This window comes from Eurypyga helias, unplaced genomic scaffold (genome assembly GCF_000690775.1).
Source record: "Eurypyga helias isolate BGI_N326 unplaced genomic scaffold, ASM69077v1 scaffold2785, whole genome shotgun sequence".
NCBI classification, from domain to species: domain Eukaryota; kingdom Metazoa; phylum Chordata; class Aves; order Eurypygiformes; family Eurypygidae; genus Eurypyga; species Eurypyga helias.
The window spans coordinates 4,513-27,381 of NW_010250613.1; the positions used below are offsets into that span (position 1 = coordinate 4,513).

Sequence of the window (22,869 nt, forward strand, 5' to 3'; positions counted from 1 at the left end):
CACACACAGGAAAATCTAAAAGTCGAGAACTTAGCACATGTTCATGTCATTTGCTGTACTCAGCATGTGCTGCAGAAATGGCCTGTGCATTCACACTGAAATGTAATGTGGGCAGGATGCATCAAGCTGAGTATACATGCACAAGCCATGTTCAAAGCACTTATGCATGTATTTCTGCCTGGGAATTACCACGCAAGAGCACAGGATCCCTAAGCAATAGCTCCTCTGAAGATTACACACTAGGTTTATAGTTTATTGAAAAGGAGAATTTTATGAATTAGTATGACTGTATTGAAACAGTGTGAAGTATGTTGTCATTATACTTTAATTTTTCAAATACACAAATCTTCACCTAAATTTACTCCAAAACTGAAAATGTAAGCCCAGTAATTTCCCCTCCACCCCTCCCCTCCATGCATTTCAGGTATTGTTGTACAAACTTACAACATACTGGTTAAACAAACAAACCAAATACTATGAATAATGATTCAATACATAATGTTTGTTGGAGTCATCATAATTCTTTGAGTAAATATCAGAATGGAAAGGAAAAGAAAAAAAAATTAGAAATATCTGGCCTCTTGTGTCTTTTCAGTGAGTTTCACCAAACACTTGGCGAAACAACCATTCTCGAATGCTTTACAGATGCTCCATTAACACTAGAAGCTCGAGACACACTGAGAATGAAATGAAGGTCAAATATTGTGAATCACCATTCCCCATCACTGACAGAGTAAAGGATTACTGTCAGCAACCACAAAGCGAGCACAGCCTTGGAAGAGACAATTTGTGAGCAGTGTGCTGAAAAGGTTTGACTGCCATCTACAGACAATAGCAAGTAGTGCATTGGTAGCAATTGGGGAAAAAAAAAAAACCAAACACCACCAAACCAAGACAAACCAAAAAAAAAAAAAACCAACCCTACAAGCCTAATAAACATCCAGCGTAGATATGAGAGGAAAACTAAATATTCATGTACGTACAGAATACTGTAAATAACCTGAAAAGCTTCTTAGGAGTTTTTGTTCTAGTAAAAATATAACTGTACACAGAAACACTAGCTTCCTTCATTCTCTGGAGTGGTTTAAAATCTAATAGGTATGAATCCAGGGTCTGCTGTTGCCTAAATATTACTAGATAAAAAAGAAAAGTACTAGTATTTTCCCTGTATTTAAACTATGGATTGTAAAGCACTGATTTTCATGTAATATGTTCTCAATTTAAACAGTCTTCGGTAACTCCTCTCACAGTCATTGGTTAGCAAACCGGCAAAACTTTTAATCGTGTTGTTAATATCTAATCACACATACATCATCCGGATACTTGTAGGTGAGTATAGCTGTAAAAACATCTTGTATTTAGGGATTTCTGTTAAACTTAGAGCTCCTAATCAGGTTAGTTCTCTCTAGGCAGAACATACGCCAACATATCACACCACCAGTAACTGTATAAAGATTTCCCTTCAGCTGTTCAGAACAGTTAGCACAATAGGTCAGTTCACTCTTGTCAAACATATCCTTTCTCTTTTCTCTCTGCCTTAAAGCCACTTTCTTTGCTTCAACAGCTGCTGTCAAACTGTCTTTACTTCCTCTCCAAGGTAGCTAACTGGCCAAGCAGTCACCCTGCTGAAATCCCCTTACAGAAGTTTTGTTCTGAACTTCCAGAATAATTGCATGTCAAAAAGAAAAGAAATCAGGAAAGCCAAGGATTTTGGGGTTTAAGGATGAATAACAGAAGGACTTAGAACCATTCTAAATAATGTCTCTGTAATCAGACTGAATTACTGTATTTACACACCACATGGAACTGTTCTCAAGAATTACTCTGCACGGATCAGTATTTCACATAAAAGTTTAAAAGCGGTGTATTTAAACAAAAAAAACAACTGTCAGAAAGAAAACCCTGTAGGCCCAAGCTGACATTAACTTTCTCATTTCCAAAGTCCTTCAACAGCCAGAACTGAGCGCAGTGTTCCAGTAGCCAGATATCTGACTTCTCAGTATTACTTTTGGACGTGAAGAAGGAATGGCAATAATGTCATTTTTATGCTTTTATGCCTTAGCAGAAAATCCTTTCTATCTTGATCTGTTACCTTCTGCAATCCTTTCCTGCATGAACGATTCCCACTTTTCTCCACCCATGGAAGTATGTGCCTTTAGAGAGTCTTTCCTTACGTGTAGTTCTACTAATTCTCAAAATTTATTCTACTTATGAGGATAAAGATTGAAAAACAAGGACAGTCAAACCCTCCTTTCATGCTTAAAATGCTTACTAGAGAGCAACGTAAAAATGAGAGAAGCTGCCTTTACGTCAGGACATTGAGTGCACTAATAAACCTTAATAGTCCAGACCAGCCCCAGCTGGAGTCTCCACCTACGCTCTCTGCTCCTAGGCCCAGCGGCTCTATTTAAGCTCGGTCCCAGGGCATCTGGCTCACTCCGAGCTGGTGTCCAGCCGTGCCCTTGCCCCTGCCTGTGCTCCTGCCCAGTCTTGAGAAGAAACCTATGCGATTACAACACTTATATTGGAAAACTGGAACTGTCAGATGATAAGAACTGCTAGCCATACTACTGACAGAATGCTTGCACATCAGTATGTGAAAATTTGAGTGATATGTTTATAAGATTTAAATAAAGCTGACATTTAATATAAAATGCAGCAACTTTTAATTTTAGTTCCAATTTAGGCCAAGCTTTAAAAATGCCTTTGTTTAAACTTTTCTGTATGTGTTTTGGAGATAAGTTGACTTGAACTACATTCAAGAAAATTGAATTTCACTTCAGTGTGCCATTCAAGTGAAATATTTCCTATAGCTCTATCTGCTCTAGCTATACATTCTTTGGCAAGTGACAGCATGATGTTTAGTTTACAGAAAAGCAGGTGCAGCACTGGTCTGAGAATGGAGAAACAGGAGGTTAGCAGCTTGATAAGACCTGGAATGACAATTCTATTGGTAAATTGGGGAAACCATGTTCACAGTATCTTCAGAAATAAACAATCAATGCTCAGACTGAGGACCATCTGTATTCCAAAGTTACTATGAAGTGCTGTGCAAATACAGATCCCAGATTTGGAGTAGTTAGTGAATGCAGCTAAGTAACTAAAGATTATAATGGTATCTTTACAGGTTGTCCAGAGAAGCTGTGGATGCCCCATCCCTGGAAGTGTTCAAGGCCAGGCTGGATGAGGCTTTGAGCAACCTGGTCTAGTGGAAGGTGTCCCTGCCCATGGTGAGGGGGTTGGAACTAGATGGTCTTTAAGGTCCCTTCCAACCCAAACCATTCTGTGATTCTATGATCTTATGAAATAAGAGGACCAAAGCTCAGAACCAAGGCAAGACATAGAAATAATGCTTCAAAGTGCAATAAAATCCAATTTGCAATACTATTTCATAGAATCATAGAATGGTTTGGGTTGGAAGGGATCCTAAAGATCATCTAGTTCCAACTCCCCTGCCATGGGCAGGGACACCTTCCGTTAGTCCAGGTTGTAGAGATGATAGAAATTGAGATAACAGAGATAGTACCTTCCTGTTAATATCCTTACATTCTCTCAAAATCCTTGCATTCTGCATTTGTATTTCAACATCCTTATTGCATAAAAAATACATATAAAATCTCCTTCTTAAGGAATCTATCCATAAAGTAAGACACTTGAAGTTATTCATAGCTTTCCATTTCACCACATGCACCAAAGCTGAAGTTATAATATTTTATAGGACAGAGAGACATAGTCTTCTTTTACATGCTCCTTCAGTTTGCTGGCATTTCATTACCTACTATTTGAACCAGTATGAGAGAACCAGGAAGACCTCCTACAATTGATAATCTTTCATTATTTAAATTTTTTGTTACTGTACCTTCCTACAAAAACTAGAATGCAAAATAACTTTCAGCATCTACTGCTCAAAATAAACCTTTACCATAAAATTTATGATTACTGAAATTAATCTATTTAATAAATAATTATGTTAATGATGGCACTCTTTTGTCTCAATTATATATCCTGTCATCAAAACATTTATTATTATTCCACATACAGGACTGTCTTTTCACATGCCTACATCATCAATATGTTTTCTCTATTTTCAGAAAATGTATAATTTCAATTGAACTCCCAACATAGGTTATGAATACTGGATTAATTATAAGTATCACGTGTTGAAATATTACATTTCCTGAAACGTTTACAATGTGGAAACGTAAAGGACGTCTGTTCAGACAAGGCCATGAAAGCGAGGAAAAGGAAAATAAATACCTACTTAATCTACATTTCAGCCTTTTTTCTTACCTGAGTACCCAGACAAGCAACCATCATGTGAGTGAGAAGTTTAGCTGCAAACATTGCACACCTGGTGCAGAAAAGATGGGAGATAATAGCCAAAGTGAAACCTATGGAGAAAAAACAAACAAACAACAAAAAGACAAAACAAAACAAATAAACAAAAAACCAGGGTAAATTTAAACCTAATTAACTATGCCAGATAAGAACATCGATGCTGGATCTCTTGAAGGTACAGACCATTAAAAAAAAAACCAAACTCACAGAAAGAATTATGTTCACTGCTGTTCACACTGAGATCACTAATGAATGTACTAATGAAGCAGTAACATCTGTTTAATTTTTTCATAGGCTTGAGCTACAGCAATTGCATAATGTAATCCAGTCATTTTTGCAAAGTTTACTTTTTAATTTCTGGGTGATGTGGATGATTGTCTTAATAGTTAAATATGAAGGAAAGGCTTAAGTCTTCAGTATTCATAATACTATATCCAAAAATGCTTATAGAAAAAAATAAATAAAAAAATGCCTCTAGCTGGGTAGCACTGCTTCAGGAGATAGTATAACCTTCTAAATACCAGTCTCCCATTTCGTCTGTGTTCAGCATAAAAATCTATCATAGCAGTACTCAGAAAGAGTATCATGAGGAGGTAGAGAAATGGGGAGGAAATCTGAGCCTGGGGAGAAGGCATGGGTGGGGATAGGTGTTTTAAAGATTTGGTTTTATTTCTCACTACTCTGCTTTGACTTCTAATTGTCATTGAATGAAATTAATTTCCCCAGCTGAGCCTGTTTTGCCCATGATGGTAACTGGTGAGTGATCCCTCCCTGTCCTTATCTCAACCCATGAGCCCTTCCTTGTATTTTCCTCCCCCTCCTGCCCAGCTGAGGAGAGGACTGATGGAGTGACTTTGGGGGGCACCTGGCCTGCAGCCAGGGTCAACCAACCACAGTCCCTTACCTAGGAGTAAGCAGTTTTAGGACCCTAGGAAAGCTGAGCCACTAAGGAAAACACTTCCAAAGCTGGTGTATAGCAGGTCTTTTATTCCTCTTGAGAACTGATTGGTTGCTCAACTGCAAGTATTTGTAAGGTATAAATGAAATAAATCACTGTAGAAAGAATTACTTCTAAACCTTTTAAAAAAGTAGCTAAAAAACTTAGATAATGATACAAATATCTACATAAGAAAACTTTGGAAACAATAATATTGTATTTCATTTAACTGTGATTTTTTTTCTTTCTTTTTTTCCCTTTATATTCTTCACACTTCAGTGAAGATGTGAGAGAAATAAATAATATCCTTATAGCTCTTAAATATAAAGCAATTTGTCAGGCACTAGATTTAGATATATATAATGAAGTAAGGAAACACCTTCAACCAGCCAAAGGCATTGCAGTTATATCTTGAATGCTACTGCAAACCCTTAACCAGGCTAAAGTGTTTTAACTTTTAATTTTTAAATTACATTCTTAGGACACATGACTACAATAAATGACTAGTGCTGAACAAGGGTCTGTAGAACTTTATTAATTCCAGTTCTACAAAGTATTTCTCTCAGATTCAGATTTTACAGCATATTGTCTTACTTTGTGATGTTCTTTTCAACAGTTTCTATAGCATTTGCATTCTTTGGCATATCTGTCTCATCAATATTTTTTTAATGCAAGCCAGTAATGGTGTCTGTTTATAATAATGGGTTTTTTTACTTCCACTAACACAATCTAAGTTAGAAGCTTAATTATTTGAAAATCTGCTTACTTCTGTCTTATAAAAATTTATTTCATTACTGTTAAATAAAACAATCCATTTGTGTGAAGCAGGTGAAAAATTGATGGTTTTTTCCTCTTTGCCTTCCATTTTCTCATGGCTCAGGTTTTATAACAATTAAGGAGACTAGCTTTATTCTGTTAGGGTGGTTTGCTGGGAGGGAATAAGACAGGGTTTGGCTGCTCAGACTGTTTTTTTTCTCATGCAGTGATGATCTAGAATGGAAGTCATAAACCCTACAAGGAGCAGACCCAGAACCCCATTTAATTGCCTTAAGGCTAGACAAAGAATCCCTTTAGCATGTTTTCTTAGTGACCCCATTATTCTCAAGTTGGTGCTTTTACAGTACCTATAAACAGAAAAAGAAAGTACCGTGTGAAAGGTGTAATTTCAACCTCCTTCAGAAGCCAAACAGAGTTAAAAATTTAGATTTCCTACATCCTGTCTCATGCTCTGGGAGTTCTGCAAATGCCACTGTAGCTGTCAATGAAGTGTCATGATCCTCACAGGTCAAACTCTTGGGCTACTCCCACGATGCTAGGTAGCAGTTGGGCAGCAGAGTGTAATGAAGCTCTATATCTGTGATACTGAATCTATCTCCCTCAAATTATCACTTCTGGGTGTAGATTGTCAAGTAAAACTGTCAAAGAGTTTTCAGACTAGGCAGAATAGTGTCTGAAAGACCTGACAAAAAGGGCAACTGTACTGCTGCTCTGCACACAAGAGAATTTATTATTTTATGTTTCTCCCCCAAAAAGAATGACCCCAATGAGGAGTCGGCCTAAACGATCTTTAAAGGTCCCTTCCAACCCAAACTATTCCACTATTCTATGTTTCTCTTTTTTATAGTTCAATACAAAATCACCAGGAAACACATTTAATTGATCTTGGCAAAATTTGCCAGTGCGCAAATACCAGTCCAGATGGCAACCTCAGTAGCATTAACTTTGCTCCAATATCTCTCCAATTAAAGATTGTCATCAGCTACTAAAATCTCTAAAACTCAAACAATCTTACTGGCCATCAGTTGCTATTAATGATAAAACTATCTTATATAAGCTGACCTGAAATGCAGATGAATCCTGAAGAGAAAAATGCTTCATTGTATGAAGACAAGTTATCTGTTTGAGCATAAACTGCATAGATGGACATATGAGAACAAGAACATTCCACGTAGTCTGATGTGTCATCAACCACTTTGCAGAACCCGCTGTCAGACAGCCAGCTGCAAAACAAAAGATTCACAAAGTTGGAAATGTACTTGTGTAATTTACATGGTAACAGGGTTGAGAATTGTTGTTGTATCTCTGAAACACAAAGTTTTCTAAACTACTGAATATATGTTCTTTGTAACTGGATATATGTTCAGCTGCAGTTCCCAGAACCGCACATTTACATGAAACTAAAATATTGTTTATAGCTTTGGTTTTTTTATTATTTAAAAATTTGTAAATATAATTAACATTTTTTTTCCAATAAAGATTTTTTTTGTGGTCATATTTATACAATTTCTCCAAGAATTACGGGTCTGCCTGACTTTTCAGATAGTTTGTTTCTTAACTTACTCAATATCTTACCTCATTATGGAGAACAATTAATTTTATACTGCTATTTGTGGTTTTGAAGCTAAAACTCATGTTTCGTTTTCTTTCAATATTGCTGAACTTATTTTGAAAAAAGATACTACAGGTGACATTCTGCTGCATCTCCTTTCTGAAGAGAAACAGTTTATATCAGTGACTGATATAATCCAGGCTAATGAAATCATATCTAAAGCAACAAGAACTCAGCAGGATACAGAACACAATTCTCTCCGAATTCATTTATGCAGTGTGAACAGGAGAGGCACAGGCTAATCACACAAAGGGGTGTTGAAGAGCATACAGAGGAAACTTTATCCCAAGGTTTGCAATTATATGAGTAGCAACATGAATGGAAAATGACCAGTTCACCATTTCTTCAAAAACCAGGAGACATGAACTTAAGCTTGTAGCAGCAATATTCAAAACAAATAGGAGATGGCTTTTCTCCCAAAAAGTAATAGCCCTATAGAGATCACTGTCAACAGATGAGCTACAATTCTGAATGGTGCAAGGAAAAACTGCCCAAGTTTGTGGCAGGCAGATCATTCAGCTCACAGTCACTGGATAGTATGTATTAGGGGAACTATTATTTATGCTTCTCCTTATCTTTTTCCTAGGCATTTACCTGTAGTCACTATTGGAGACAGGATACCGGTTTAGATAAATCCTTAGTCTGCCCCTTAAGAGTGGTTTTTTTGATTCACTTAACCAAAAGACACTTAACCAGTGTCTTTTACATTCCCAAAAACAAGGACGAATATGGGCAAATTAGGAACATTCTGAGCCAGTGACATGAAACAATACCAGAATTTATTTGCAGATTTAATTCTTTAGTTTTGTAAGAACATACTTGATGAGTTGTCTGATAACAACTGTAAAGAATACAAAGTGATTAATATTAATGAAGGGATGCAATTCTGGGATTTAAGGCCTGTCAGCATTTCCAAATATATCATTACAGAATCTAACAGGTATTTTGGTGAAAAAAGTCAAGGGTAGAAGTCCGAAAAGTCTGAGATCGAATAACTACATGTTTTATTATATGGAAAGTTTTATGAGCTGGTACAAAGTCCAGAAAGCTAAGCAAAAAAAAAAAAAAGTATCAATTTTATACTTGTAAATGATGTAATCAGAGTTATCAGATCTTAGGCAAATACACAGCTTCACAGTAGAAACTGGAAACCTAAACATATTATTAAAATAACCTTTCAGCAGCTTGATTCCAGAGGAGACATAAAGACTTTTGTGGAACAATCCGACTTCCCGTAGCATAAATCCGATAAATTACTTCATTGTTATCTTTCAAAGGGTGTGAACTCTGACCCTTCAAACTCATAGAAAAAACCTGAAACAACACATACAAAGTAAATACAAATTAAATATTAAAGTTCATCAGGCAGAGCTCATTTTAATAAAATAAACACAAACAAAAATGATAATGTTATTTTAAATACATTTAAGATGTATGTTAATACAATGTCAATTTCTTATCTAAATTAAACCAATTTCTTGAAAAAATAACTTGCGTTATCTTCAAACCTTGTTCTTCAGGGCAAGTTCTTTATCTCCAGTAAGGAACCACTGCTGACTGCTGTATTCTGTGAACTGTACAGATTTGCAGTTCTCTTCTTGAGGAGGTGATAAGACAACAGAGACTTCTAGTAAATGTTCAGGTACTTGAATAGAATCCCCATCTTTTCCATCAAACCTGTGTCCATTGATTTGCTGAGGAAACCAGTTGTGAGCCATTATTGCAATGTAAGGGCAGCTGTCAAGGATATTTTTACCTCTGTTGAAATGGAAAAGCAATAGAGCTGGTAAGAGGAATTGAGCATTCACTATTCTTCACAGAATGACTCTAAAATGTATTTGTAATTACTACTTCACTCCTCCATCATTTTTAGGCTTTATGACATTTGTTTCAGGTTCTGTGAAAAAACAGAGGGGCTGAATTATTACGTACTTCAGCTTCTCCCTTTCCCCTCCAGGTTTTGCTCACTATGATCTGCAGCCAAAAGACCTCCATGGCAAACCAGGTTATCATAATACTTACCTTTGTAACTTGATGTAGAGATGAATCTACAAGAAAGAGAGGCACTAAAGTGGGTGATGTTGCTGTACCTCTTAATCTCAACAGGTGATGTAAAAAACCTAAATAATTTGAACTTTCAAGTTCTGGACACTGTTTAGGATAGTGCTGATATTTATGCTATTTACTGGGATTTGGCTGAGATGGGCTACATGTCCCCTACAACTTAGGAAATGGCAAGAAAAGTTACATCTCCAAAAGAAGCTGAGATGATAGAAATCTAAACCATGCTGATTTTCTGAGGGGAAAAAAAAAAAAAAGGTATTTTTATTCTAAATTCAACTACCATTTTTTTAATAGATTCACAATAGGAGAAACCCACTGTTTAAAACCATCTGTCTCATAAAAGTGTCGTCTGTTTCTGCAGTCACTTATTTCCCATGCTCATTAGCCTGACCGCAGGGTATTATGCACCTGCAGACAAAACTAGACATTTGAATCTACATGTAAAAACTATGTGTAGCTTTCAAAAAGTTGTCAATAATGTTCGAGTGACCAAAACCAAGGACTAAGGAATTACAAAACGCCAGTAGAAATTTTGGGTTACTTACTCTCATCTAAGTCTTTGAACATAGCTCTCCATCATAGCTCTCTCCATCATGTTATTCTCTTGAATATGAATACTTTTCCAGGTAATACTTGAGCCAAAACTGAATGAATATATTCCAGATCTCCTGACTCCTTACCCCACAGCAAACCAGTATCACTGTACCAGTTATTTGTGACACCAGCTCATAGCGCCAATATAGTGCTTTGTAGGATTGTGACAGTGCAACACATTTTCACATAGGTAACATGCTGGAGGACAGACAAGTCCCTTTTTTTAAAAAATCATTTAAATTTTGACTACACTGCTAAGTTGTCACATACTGCCACAGCACAATATGAACTCAAGTTTACTGACCGTTCTCCTGGTGATCCACACATTACTCCAGTCAACAGGGAAAAAGCAAACTTCTCAGTCACCTCAGCAAGCAGGCTATACCCTCGCGTGTCCTCACGTTTCGGGCTAGCCAGAGCACAGAGTATCTCATAGAAAAGACTTCTGCTTTTAGCAGTGAGTAACTGTTTTTCACCCACGTCTGCAACCTAATGAGACGAGAAGAAATCAAGCAGCATTTTATGCAAAAAGTCTGCTTACAACATTTTTCTCATGTTCAGCAGATCAGTAAGACTTCCATTTTTACCCTAATGTTCTTTCTGCAGGTTCGGAGTATCTCTTCCACCTTCTGATTACTGCTGCCAAGGTGTGAGATGAAGTTTATAGCAGAACTACATAAAGATATGTTTACTAATAGGGATTTGATTTTTAAAGAAACCACATGGCATTTTTCATCCTTTCACAAATCAAAGATTAAGTCATGAGAATTTTTGACATTATTTTCTCTGTTTTCTGTGTCAAAATGGCAACAATCACAAATGAATGTCCATGAATACTGTTATACTGCTTTATGTCTAAATATTTAAAGATTTTCCAAATCCCATGCATTATTCCACAAGTCCAGAAGAGCCAGAAAACCACAATACTAGTCCCAGAGTTTTTGCAGAACTTAGTGCAATGCTGAAGTGCTCAGCTACCCTGCCAATTCCCAAAGCTACCGCAAGAAGAAAGACAAGCTGCATGCCTGGGTGAGGCACAGCACAGTCCAGCTGGCCCTGGGAGGATCTGCTTGTGTGTTGCCTGCAGCCACCTGTAGGGATAGGAGCAAACCTTGGGGCTCACTGTCTTGTACCAGGGCTAAAACCCACAAAGATGTGGCCTGAGAATCAAGTAACTGTAATAAGCTCTATGAAAGCAAAAGAGAAACTTTTGCACAGCAGAAAATCTTGAGCTATAGTTACGTACGCAAAATTAATACTGGTTGCTCTTTTCAACCTATTTGATTTTTGATTTTCCTGCCACCGTCCTAACTAATGGCAGACAAACTTCCTTGATTGTAGGACTTGGCATTTCCACTTTCACCTTCGCAGTCTGTGCCGCTGCATCACCGCTGTGGAAGCTAACCTTGATCTTATCACAAGCCTACGTGTTATTTTACTCTTATGAAAGGCACTGGTCATCCAAGAGAGGGCAGGAAGGGTTTACCTTATGTATTATATGGATCACAGCAGTAAGCTGCTCTTCTGTAGCTTCTGTAGCCACTCTGACATTCAGATTCTGGAGGACTCTGTGTAAAATGGTCTCATCAAGAGGCTGATGCAGTTGATCAATCATTCCCCAAACTGGCAAGGAGTCCAACTCTGAGACAATGGTGATGTTAGCAATACCATACACATCATCTACTCTGGCACCGCCCGAGGGATTGGAAAGTACAACCTGGAAACGCTTTGGAAATGGGTTTAAAGATCCTGTCTTTGGGGTAAGGGTCACATCCACAAACGTATTTCTCTGTCCAGGTTCAAAAGTCAATAAACCTTCAGATCTGGTAAAATCTTGTCCTGCCACAGCTGGAGATATGAAGGTCCGACCAATAGGCTCAGGTTTTTGTAGCTCCTTAAAACAAACCAAAAAAGTCACAGGTAACATTATGATAGATACAATTGTTCAAAACCAGCTGCTGTAGAACATACGCATTTAAAATGGGTAAAATGTAAATGTGTAAAAAAGAAGTCCTCTCAAAATGCAGTTAAAAATAACAATTCCATTAACTGAAATAACTCCCTGAAATAGCAATCTGTCACTTGTAGCCAGACAACCTAGGGGAGGAATTATATATACTGTCAATAGTAAACAGGATCCCTCTCTTTCTTTTCTTTTGAACAAAAATCACAAAGCTCCTCTAGGCGAATAGATATTATAGAAATTTTAGCGCATCCATAACGTGATTCTGGAGGGGTTGAGGTAAGCTTATGTCTGCAGCATGAAGTCCTTCTGTTCAGGGCACAGACAAGCTAAACAAAAGCAAAGCAAAGGCTTTGGAAATCTGTGCACATAGCAATACTAATTCATGATATTTTCAGTCCCAGTATATACAGTTAAAAGGAGAACAATGCATTTAGCTCCAAAGACAAAGTAAACAGTATAGAATACACATGCAAGGCAGACAGATGAACTTATCTAGAAATGCTATATGGCCTCATTTCCTGTGAAGCAGTGCAATTTTTACCTTCCATAAGGTTGGCAGCTACTCTTTCATTCCTCACATTCTTGCTCTTTTTGTCACTTGCCAAAAACTTGCTAATATAATAAACTGTCCTTAGGTAGAAACTAACATTCTAAGCTATTATTCAAATTTATGATTTTTCAACAGTATCTATTAATTTCATAAGTACAGGTTGAATACTGACTCTTAAGTAAAGGTCTCCTACTATAAACCCAAGAATTTTTATTTGTGGAATGCTAGAACTCTTTTGAAAACATTTAGCTTTAATTAGTAGAGTTTACTTACTCAATAGATCAAACATTTTTTGAGTTCACAGCAGAACTTGGTAACTCAGTGCACTCTGTATCTGTTTCAAAATTGCTATAAACCATGATCACATAATCTGTGCAAATTCCAGTGAGAAATTTCCTTTTGTTTATCCCTTCCAATTCCGAATTAGGAAACAGGGAAATAGGTGGTAATAAAAGCACCAGTGACAAGAACAATGTTTAAGAAAACTTTGTAGCAATGAGATACGCATCTGTTTCCAGTTAGAGCCTCACACTTCCTGTCTGCTGTGACCTCTTATTTTACAGGTCCAAATAGGACCAATACCTTGGTACTTGGCCATGCACCCTCAAAACCTAAAAATGTCCAAGGAAGGTTTTTTTAGGTAATATATACTTATATAAAAAATACATAATATAAATCTAAACAGATATGCAATTGCCCCCTATATTTTAGCCTAAATATACACTGCACAGTAGCAATTTCTCCTCCATTTAACAGCTAAATTATAATGAATATGAAAGAATGTGAAAATTTGTTACCACACAATCTAACTAAAACAGCGGCCACCTCCTGTAGAATAAATGCGTGGAAACACCGTGTGATCCTATGTAGTTAAAACATGCATGCAATGTAACAATAGAATGCAAAACCTTTTATTAAAAAGGGTGATCAAGTACACTGGTGACACAATGTTTTGTTCTAACTTAAGTAATGCTTTTAGGTATAAAATCTCACATATTCAAAGTAGATCAGGCTAAGCACTACTCCAATACAATGGCAAACTGAAAAGAATCCCTCTTGCAGCCTGTGCACTGATGTTAGAGTCACCACTGTAAGGCAGAGGAAGGAATTGTGTTTTTGTAGCTGTGTTACTTCTGCTAAAGGAGAATCTTCATCATCGGTCAATAGTAATGAGGCACTCATTTAGAGATAAAAGGGTCAACAGTTACAGGAGTCTGGTGTTCCAGCCGTACACATTGCAAAAATGAATAGCAGAACTGACTTAAACACAAGACCTTCCATCAGAACAATTTTCAAGTTTAGTACTTGAAGAACATGGAATAAAATTTGATGACAATACTCTTTCTCTTTTCCTAAGTCTGGTCTGTGCATTAATAAATTTGTGACATAAAAGAGCAAGTGTGTTGGTATCTGAATCTTGATAGTCATACCCATTATGATATAAAACTTAATTTCAGTATCACAAGAACCTTTGGAAAAAGAAAGAAAGAAATTTATTTAATGCCTAACTGACTGTAGTCTTTGAGGCCACTGGGAGGTACTATGAACAAAATCACTCGACAATGCAATGAAAATGCCTTTTTATTAATGGAAAACCAAAGCAGTTAGATCATATAGGTCCAGCAAAAGTTTGACTGTTTCCTAAAGAAATGCTAATTACAGTCATATTTACTTTAGAGAAAAAACCAATGATTTAATAACAAAAAGAAGTAAAAGAAGTAAAAGAATAATAGAAGCCTTACCTGCAGGCTGTAGCTAACCGTTGTGGTTACTGATGTACTAGAATCTCTAAGCACCTGCAGACTGATTAAAGTTGTCTTCTTATGAGCCACAGCAAAACGAGATCCCACAGCAAAATACACTAAACCACGAGGAGCATCACTTTCAAGGACTGTTATAAAAGCAAATCTGGCACTGTTGTTCAACGCAGCTCCTGTGCTTACAGCATACAGCTCAACAAAAAAGTATGTTTCAAATTCAGGTACCTGTAAATGAGAGATGATTTTCATACCACTATAAGATTTGCTAATTATTTCAGCACAAAAAAAATGTATAAAGTCTTTTATATGTGCAATGGATTACTAGTCCTTACCGCAAGCACGCTCTTGAAATGTGCAGTAAGGACAACAAAGTATACCCTAAAAATAACAATGCTGCAGCAGCACTACTGTGTCATGTGCAATCATGATACCTCAAGTTTTCACATGGAACTTTACTTCATTTCAGTGAAGCAGGTATTTATATGCTACATGTATTGTGGCTGTAAATGTGCTGGAAGTCATGATAGTAAACTCTTGAAAAGCTTCATTTTCCAGATTACAGTGTTATATAGCTGTACATTTTGTGAGGAATTTGCTCTTTCACTTTATTTTTGCCTTAAAAACAGGAATGTACACAATATATCCAAAATACCAAAGCCTGGAGATATATCTGGCACACTTTTGTGAGGCCTACTATGTAAGAAATCTTGTGTTAGTCTGGATATATAGGCTATGGAATTTTAGTGTTCATATGTGAAAGAACTAGTCCAGACAACTGCCATGGTTTCACCCCAGCCAGCAACTCTACCCCAGTCAAAACCAGCTACATTTCTACAAACTTACTGACTGTTTATTGAAAATAAGGTAACAATATTAAATTTCTATACAGCACGTTGCCCTATCTTCGATTCTGTAGCTACGATACAGACATAATGTGTTTAGAAATAGACATTTCATTACTGAGGTTCCAGAAATACTTGGAAATATATCATCTGAACATATTACATGCACTCATGAAGCAGCAAACTAGCAAAAAAAGTAGTACTTTACAAAACAATAGTGTTACAACTAAAAAGATGAGCATTGAAAACGATTATTAATTAGTAAACATAGCTTTTTGTTTCAGCTCTAGATTTTTGGAAATCCTACTTTAATTCTAGGAAAGTAGGACCCAGCTCTTAGCTAATGAAGTTAGTACAACCAACTTAAGTAAAACCTTTCAAAAGCTACAATATGTCATATCAATATGCCATAAAAGATGTAAAATATTTATTAAGTGTATTTATTACTTCATCATTTCATAATGTATTTGTTACTAATTTATAAGCTGTCTTATGGAATAAGAATTAGGAAATATTTGGGGGTTTAAATACCATATATTTTTAATTGACTTGTTGCTAAGTAATTTTTTTAATTCAATAAACTTGACTAATTGATGTCAGGCACAAACTTACTGGAATGCCACAGGGAACTTTAGCCATCCATTAGCACCTGTTAAGAGTGGCACACACTTGTGCTTCATGTGGTACAACTGCATGTCTGCAGCTGTTGCACTGCCGTCATTAAATAATGATATCGCTCCTTTGCACTAAAACAGGTTCAAAATCCCAGTTTACTCAGCGAAGCAGCCTGTGCCCCACTTACATACATATATTTTATTCATTGGCCCTGTAATTTAAAAAATAACCTCTGAAGATGAGGAAGGAAAATGGCCTTCTTGCTGAACTAAGAGAACGCACCCTATTCCCTAGTGGGACATCACGATTTCCCACATCCTATGTCTTGCATTATTTTCCAGAACGTAGTCAGAAAAGCCGTGGGAACCTTCTCATCTTGTCCTTTTCCACTGCCCAGACCTCAGCTTTGCCACTGGCCTGGCTGTTATGATAATTTCTTACAAATTTTCTAACTCTCCACTCTGAAAGAATGACAAACATTAATCCTTCCTTTACGGGACTGCTCTCATGACTAGGTGTTCACACACAAAAAATATTTTTTCCTTCTATTTTCAGTAAAAATGACTGAATGCTGTGCTTTGTGTTAATTCAATGACGCCTGCATTTCTGAGTGCCAGCTGGGCCTCTCAAGGCACTTAGGCTTAGGCATACCTAACTGACAAATGCCAAATGGCTTTAGTGGATGATGGCTGCTAAACTGAACTCGGCGACTCGCAAGCTGGTTGTGCACAGTGACAGATTTTTAGACACCCAGAGATCCTTATGCAGATTTATGACTGAGTTTTCACAGACCATTGTGCTAGATTTTGGCATGTAAAGTTATACACAAATTGCACTAAAAGGTTTTTGTTGAATGAGGTGTTATTACTTACAGGATGTGCTTCACATAAACTGCATAAGAACTGCCTTGATAGATGGAAAATTTACTGTGTGAAGGTTAAGAGTCCAGAATATGAATACACATCTCACTGAAATAACATCATTCTTTTTTTCTTATTGGTCTCTAAAAATCAGACATCTGCATCTTACTCTCCAAATTAAATACTCATCTCCTTCCTAAATTTTTAGCAGTTAAAATATCCTGGGCTGTATCCAGAGAAGCGTGGCCAGCAGCTCAAGGGAGGTGATTCTCACCCTCTACTCTGTTCTCCTGAGACCCCACCTGGAGTGCTGCATCCAGTTGTGGAACCCTAAACATCAGAAGGATATAGACCACTTGGAGCGAGTCCAGAGGAGGCCACGAAGATGCTCAGAGGGCTGGAGCACCTCTGCTATGGGGACAGGCTGAGAGAGTTGGGCTTGTTCAGCCTGGAGAAGAGAAGGCTCTGGGGAGACCTTATAGCACCTTCCAGTGCCTGAAGGGGCTACAAGGAAGCTGGGGGGGGACTTTTTACAAGGGCCTGTAGTGACAGTACAAGGGGTAATGGGTTTAAATTGGAAGCAGGTAGATTTAGACAGGACATCAGGAAGAAGTTCTTCCCGGAGGGTGTGGTGAGGCACTGGGACAGGTTGCCCAGAGAAGCTGTGGATGCCCCATCCCTGCAAGTGTTCAATGCCAGGCTGGATGAGGCTTTGAGCAACCTGGTCTAGTGCAAGGTGTCCCTGCCCATGGCAGGGGGGTTGAACTAGATGGTCTTTAAGGTCCCTTCCAACCCAAACCATTCTGTGATTCTATGATAATAGAGGTAGTACAAGCCTGTAAATAAACATGTGTGTGCAGAGGAACTGACCAGCTGCCAAATTACCACCTTCAAACCATGTCCTACACATCAGTTCCCCTGGATCAGAGGGGGGTTTCACCTTGATAAACTGCAATTCAATACCACAGTGCTGCACACAAATGAGCAATAATTACTTACATTATCAGGTTTTATTTCAATGGAGATGTTGCATGTTGTTTGACTGGCCATGCAGGTAGTGGCTCCTAGCACAGATACCAGTTCATTCTCCAAGTTCATGCCATCTTTCAGAAGGACAACAGCTGTTTTATTAAAGGTCACACGCCAAAAAATCTTCACATCTTCAAAAGCCCTATAAGGAAATCAAAAGACGTACTGAAGGAGAGCAGTATTGCTTTAGGAAACATAAACCACAGAGGTAAGATACATTTCATGTTATTAGCCAAAACTTATCACTAGGGAATAAACTGCTCTAAAAATAAATAAATAAATTAAAAAAAAAATAAATTAAATAAATTAAATAAACAGAAAATAAAATTCTCTGTTTTATTTAAATTCCTTCGTCTAAAACCTGTTTAGATTACCCAAAAGTAACACAGGAAGAAAACTAAGCAGATTCTTCTCATTATTTGTTTCAGAATACAGGAGATTAACTGATCAAGGGACATTTGGAAGACAGAGATAAGCCTGAGTACTTCCCTTAATACTGCAGTAACCATTTGCCTGGAAAGCCAGGGAGAATATGTCTTTTCTCTAAATTTAAGAAACTAAGAGTACTTCAGCATATTTGTTAAAAGTACACATAAATGTGGAACATTTATACGTGCTAATTAGAAAAAAACATAGTATCTGTGTGAGTGAAGACATAAGCATAGTAATGACACTTAGGTGTCTTCTTAACTGATCATTTTAGTATTTATACCTACATTTTATTACACACGGAGATGAGAACTTATATTACACCTTTACTAGTGCTAATACTTTACCTTAAGCAAACCTTTCACGCTTGCTGCCTGACAGTGTAAGTTGGAAAATACTTGTTTCTTCCATTTCTGCTTTATAACAGTACAGTGACAGACCTAATCACATTCACAACTTAAAAGCCTGTTTGCAAAGTTCTGGGAAGTTGTTAAAGGAGCTGAAAGGCAAAGATTTATTATAAAGCTCTACAATAACCTCTTCTACTAGCAGCAGCTTTTGTGATTCAACACAGCATATTACAGCATGTGGGAAGGGCAGTTGAGTCAGCTGTTGCCTGCACCTGTTTGGTTGCCTTGTGACAATCATCAGCACCTCTCTGTTTTCTGAGTCTTCATCAAGAACAAGACTGCTTTGTACATCTGGAGCGAATCCCAAAATGCCATTCTGGAGGTCACTTCCTATATAGGAAACAGTCCATGAAAGTAATTAGCAAGAAAGTTAAGATGAGACTAAATTATAATTTTAATGTGAATATCTGCTAAAAAAATTAAAACGAGGTAACAAAAGCATGCTGCAAAGCATGACTTGAGAAAGCCTCAACAAAATTTCTTCTTAATTTACAAACCATAATTATCTAGGCCTTCAAATGTTGGCATTTCTGTATTTTATTCTTACCAGCAGAATAAATATTTCTGAAATTAAATTCCTTATGAGAGTCGTGGCATCATCCATTCACATAAGTTTGTATTTTCAGTAGGATTCAGCAAACTGACTGAATTCTGTGTCCTCTGACTTCAAGAGATTAGGTGTTACAGTATTCCAGAAGAGTGTCAAAAACCCTGCTTATAATGCCCTTAGGAGATACTGGTTCAGCTATATTATTTTGTGTTTAACATAGCCCTTAAAATGTATTATTTCTAAACAGAAATGGGCCTCAGCATGCCCCTAGATAGACATGGTAGGTCATGGAATAAAGATGGGCTTCCAAGGAGAGCTTTTGTGTTCGTCAAACCCGTAATGTAGTTGAACACATTCATTTTCCTAAATTGTTACATCAGCTTTCCTCCTGGTCATTTAATTCAGTGTGTGGAACTAAGGAGCTGCAAAATACTGCATTGTTCTCATGGGAACATATGTAACTCCAGCAAAACTGCAGTGGAGGGAAAAAACAAAGAGTTAATGAGAAGAAATTAATGTCTTCATAGTGTCCCATTAAATCTTGCTTCTAGAGGATTTCTCGTTTACAGGTAGTGATGGCTTTACTCTGCAAATGGGAAGGAAACCTAGATGCAACACAGTGCATATTAAATGTCAATATAGCTAGAGAAGATTAACAGATATTGTGTGTTTACTTATGCACATGCACAAATACTTCACCTCTTTCCATCTGTACAGTTATACGCAGATACATGTTTTGACCCTTAAATTGTTTCCTGATCTTACTTAAGTACTCACTGTACACAGGGTATAACTCTAGATGTTAATATACTTCTACGGGATTCAATACGAGTCCAAATTCCAACCTGTGCCTGTGCACATACTTTGGTGAACTTGCATACACGGGCAGCTGGTTACTTGCATGGTGAATTCTGGAGATGGTGCACACGAAGGCAACATGTGGTTCAGATGACCTGCTCTTGCATAGAAAATTTTGGTTGCCGCATACACTCATGCAACAGCAAACCTGAACCCTGGTTCACAATATCTGCCTTGGTTTGTGTATCTAAATACACAAAACTTCCAGTGAATGTTGGATCTTACATATAATTGCCTTGATTAGCCTAAATTGTTCCAATTCCCAACTTGATCTATAACATGGTTAAATTTGCTTTATATTCAATTGGTAAGTCTGACAGATACCTACAAGCTAAGGGAAATTGGGGATCTGACACCACTTTTTCACAGCAGTGCACAGTGATTGAAAGGAAAATTCTTCCCTGGTGTTTATATGAGCCCATTCCTACGCTCCATCCCCAGAAGCAGAGGAGGAAGTTCTTCACAGAGAGGGTGGTGAGGCACTGGAACAGGTTGCCCAGAGAAGCTGTGGATGCCCCATCCCTGGAAGTGTTCAAGGCCAGGCTGGATGAGGCTTTGAGCAACCTGGTCTAGTGGAAGGTGTCTCTGCCCATGGCAGGGGGGTTGGAACTAGATGGTCCCTAAGGTCCCTTCCAACCCAAACCATTCTATGATTCGACAATTCTATGACTACACTGTGTACTATATGAACCGCGTGCTATCAAAGAATGAAAACAGAAACCATTAATTATGCTTTGCAGAAATCCCATACAATGTAAAAGTGACAAAATGGCAAAGTAAAACAAAAAAGCCTGCAATGTTCCTACACCTCCAAGAAAAAAACTCATGCTTAAGCCTTTTCCCTTCATAAAGTAAAACAGGACAAGAACCGAGATAAGCAGCATCTGTAAATGTATTTCGAGCTACATTGCTAAGGGATACATGGCAGGCTTGGTGTACTAGATGCTTCCACTGATCTGGAAAACTCAACATTTGGGAATATAATACCCTGCTTATTATCAAATAGAATTCCATTAAAATTGCTATAAGAACATACATCTATTTAGCATTATTTAATTCAGATGTATTTACTAGTTTTCTGGAGGGAAAAAAGTATTACCTGCAATAATTACTGTTGCAAAAGAAGCAAATCCATATTCATCCTTTCCTTCCACAATCTGAGCTCCACATTCAGGATTTGAGAGGAAAACATAAAACAATTCCTGCCCTTCGGGTTCATCATCATCAAAAATTTTTATGGACACCTTGCTTTCTTTTTCTCCATCCAGCAAAGTGAGAGTGACCAACTGTTCCTCAAAATCTTCTCCTTCCATTGCCCATGTGAAGTTTGATTTTCCATAAACATTTTTAAAAGGATATGAATCTACTCCACTCTGCGCACTCACTCCTCCGAAGGTTTTAATGGTTACTTCAATATCACCAGTAAAACCCTTGGTCCTTCTGATATGAAGTGTAACTGTGTTGGGGGTACTGTTGTTTGCATCTTCTTCAACATAAATAAACTCTGGCCCCAAGCTTAATATTCCATGAAGAATATCATTAGCGAGGATATTAACTGTTGCAACACTGAAATCTGGATTCAAACGCGGACCCCAGGCAGGATTCACAGGTTGAACATCCAAAATTTCCACAGTAGTCAAATTTACAAAAAAAAATTCCTCCACTTCAGACACAGCATCATCAATTATTGATATTTCTATCACAGCATTTGTCTGAAAACGTAAAAAAATAAGCTCTCCATTGTAGATGGGTATAAAATCCTCTAGTGGTTTGGCACTTCCTGGAATGGTCTGATATGTCAATTTAGTGAGATTACTTTGGAAACCAAACAATCTTTGGACTTGTAGTTTGACTGCCTGAACATCTTCTTCAATTGAAACAGATCTGGAGTTAAGAGCAAACTGGAAGATCCCCATAGGCTCAACTTCAGCTATCGTAAATCCTGATCTGGAACAGAAAAGATATCGAAGTTGAAGGAGGAAATATGATGTATGAAAACACCTAAGTTGAATAATTTCCAGTGAACAAGCAATGACAGCTGTAAGAAAGTGGATTAAAAAAAGTGTAAGAGTAGGGGGAAGAAATAGCAACCACATAAAGCAAGCTGTAAAGAGGTTCCCCGAAAAATGTTTTTGCCATGATTGGATTGAACAGCCTTCCAGAGATTGAGTGAGCACAGGATACAGAGTAGAAGATAAATAAAATGAAGTCTTTCTGAGAAAATGGAGAAGCAAAGGAACGTATGATGTCTTTCTATTGTGGACACAATGCAGGGAGATACATTACAATACAGCCACTCTTAAGTAGTATCAGTTTTAATCTCAGAACCAATTTCCTGTTCCAAGGGAAAATGTGGGGTAGACAGATGCTAGCAGATATACAGTTTTAGCCAGGAAGCTGGAAAAGGAAGGGAAGTTATTTTATAACTTACCGTGGGGCTTTTGAAATACTAACTGACCCCTCACAACTTTACCCATAGTATTTTTTTCCAGATCTGAGCCCTATTATCAATATCAATTTAAAATCTACTTTGTTCATATTAAATATATCCCCTTCGTATTAGAAAATAAGCACAGAGACTAAGACACTTTGGTAAACCTTGGGTCTCACACTTATCTCTAGAGTTGACCCATTACTCGGTGCTAGAGTGTCGTGGTTTCACTCCAGCCAGCAAAATA

At 37.4% G+C, this 22,869-nt stretch overlaps 1 protein-coding gene across 1 annotated transcript; it reads right to left on the reverse strand.

The window, feature by feature from the left end:
- Nucleotides 1-4,290: 4,290 nt before the first annotated feature.
- LOC104509687 (G-protein coupled receptor 98-like) lies at nucleotides 4,291-22,138 on the reverse strand (the record flags this gene model as incomplete). Its single annotated transcript, XM_010151716.1, has 10 exons — nucleotides 4,291-4,391; nucleotides 7,115-7,275; nucleotides 8,839-8,978; nucleotides 9,173-9,422; nucleotides 10,627-10,811; nucleotides 11,809-12,216; nucleotides 14,581-14,823; nucleotides 17,915-18,086; nucleotides 18,996-19,113; nucleotides 21,291-22,138. Coding segments are annotated over 10 exons (2,626 nt in total), but the record flags the coding sequence as incomplete, so codon positions are not given.
- Nucleotides 22,139-22,869: the final 731 nt, after the last annotated feature.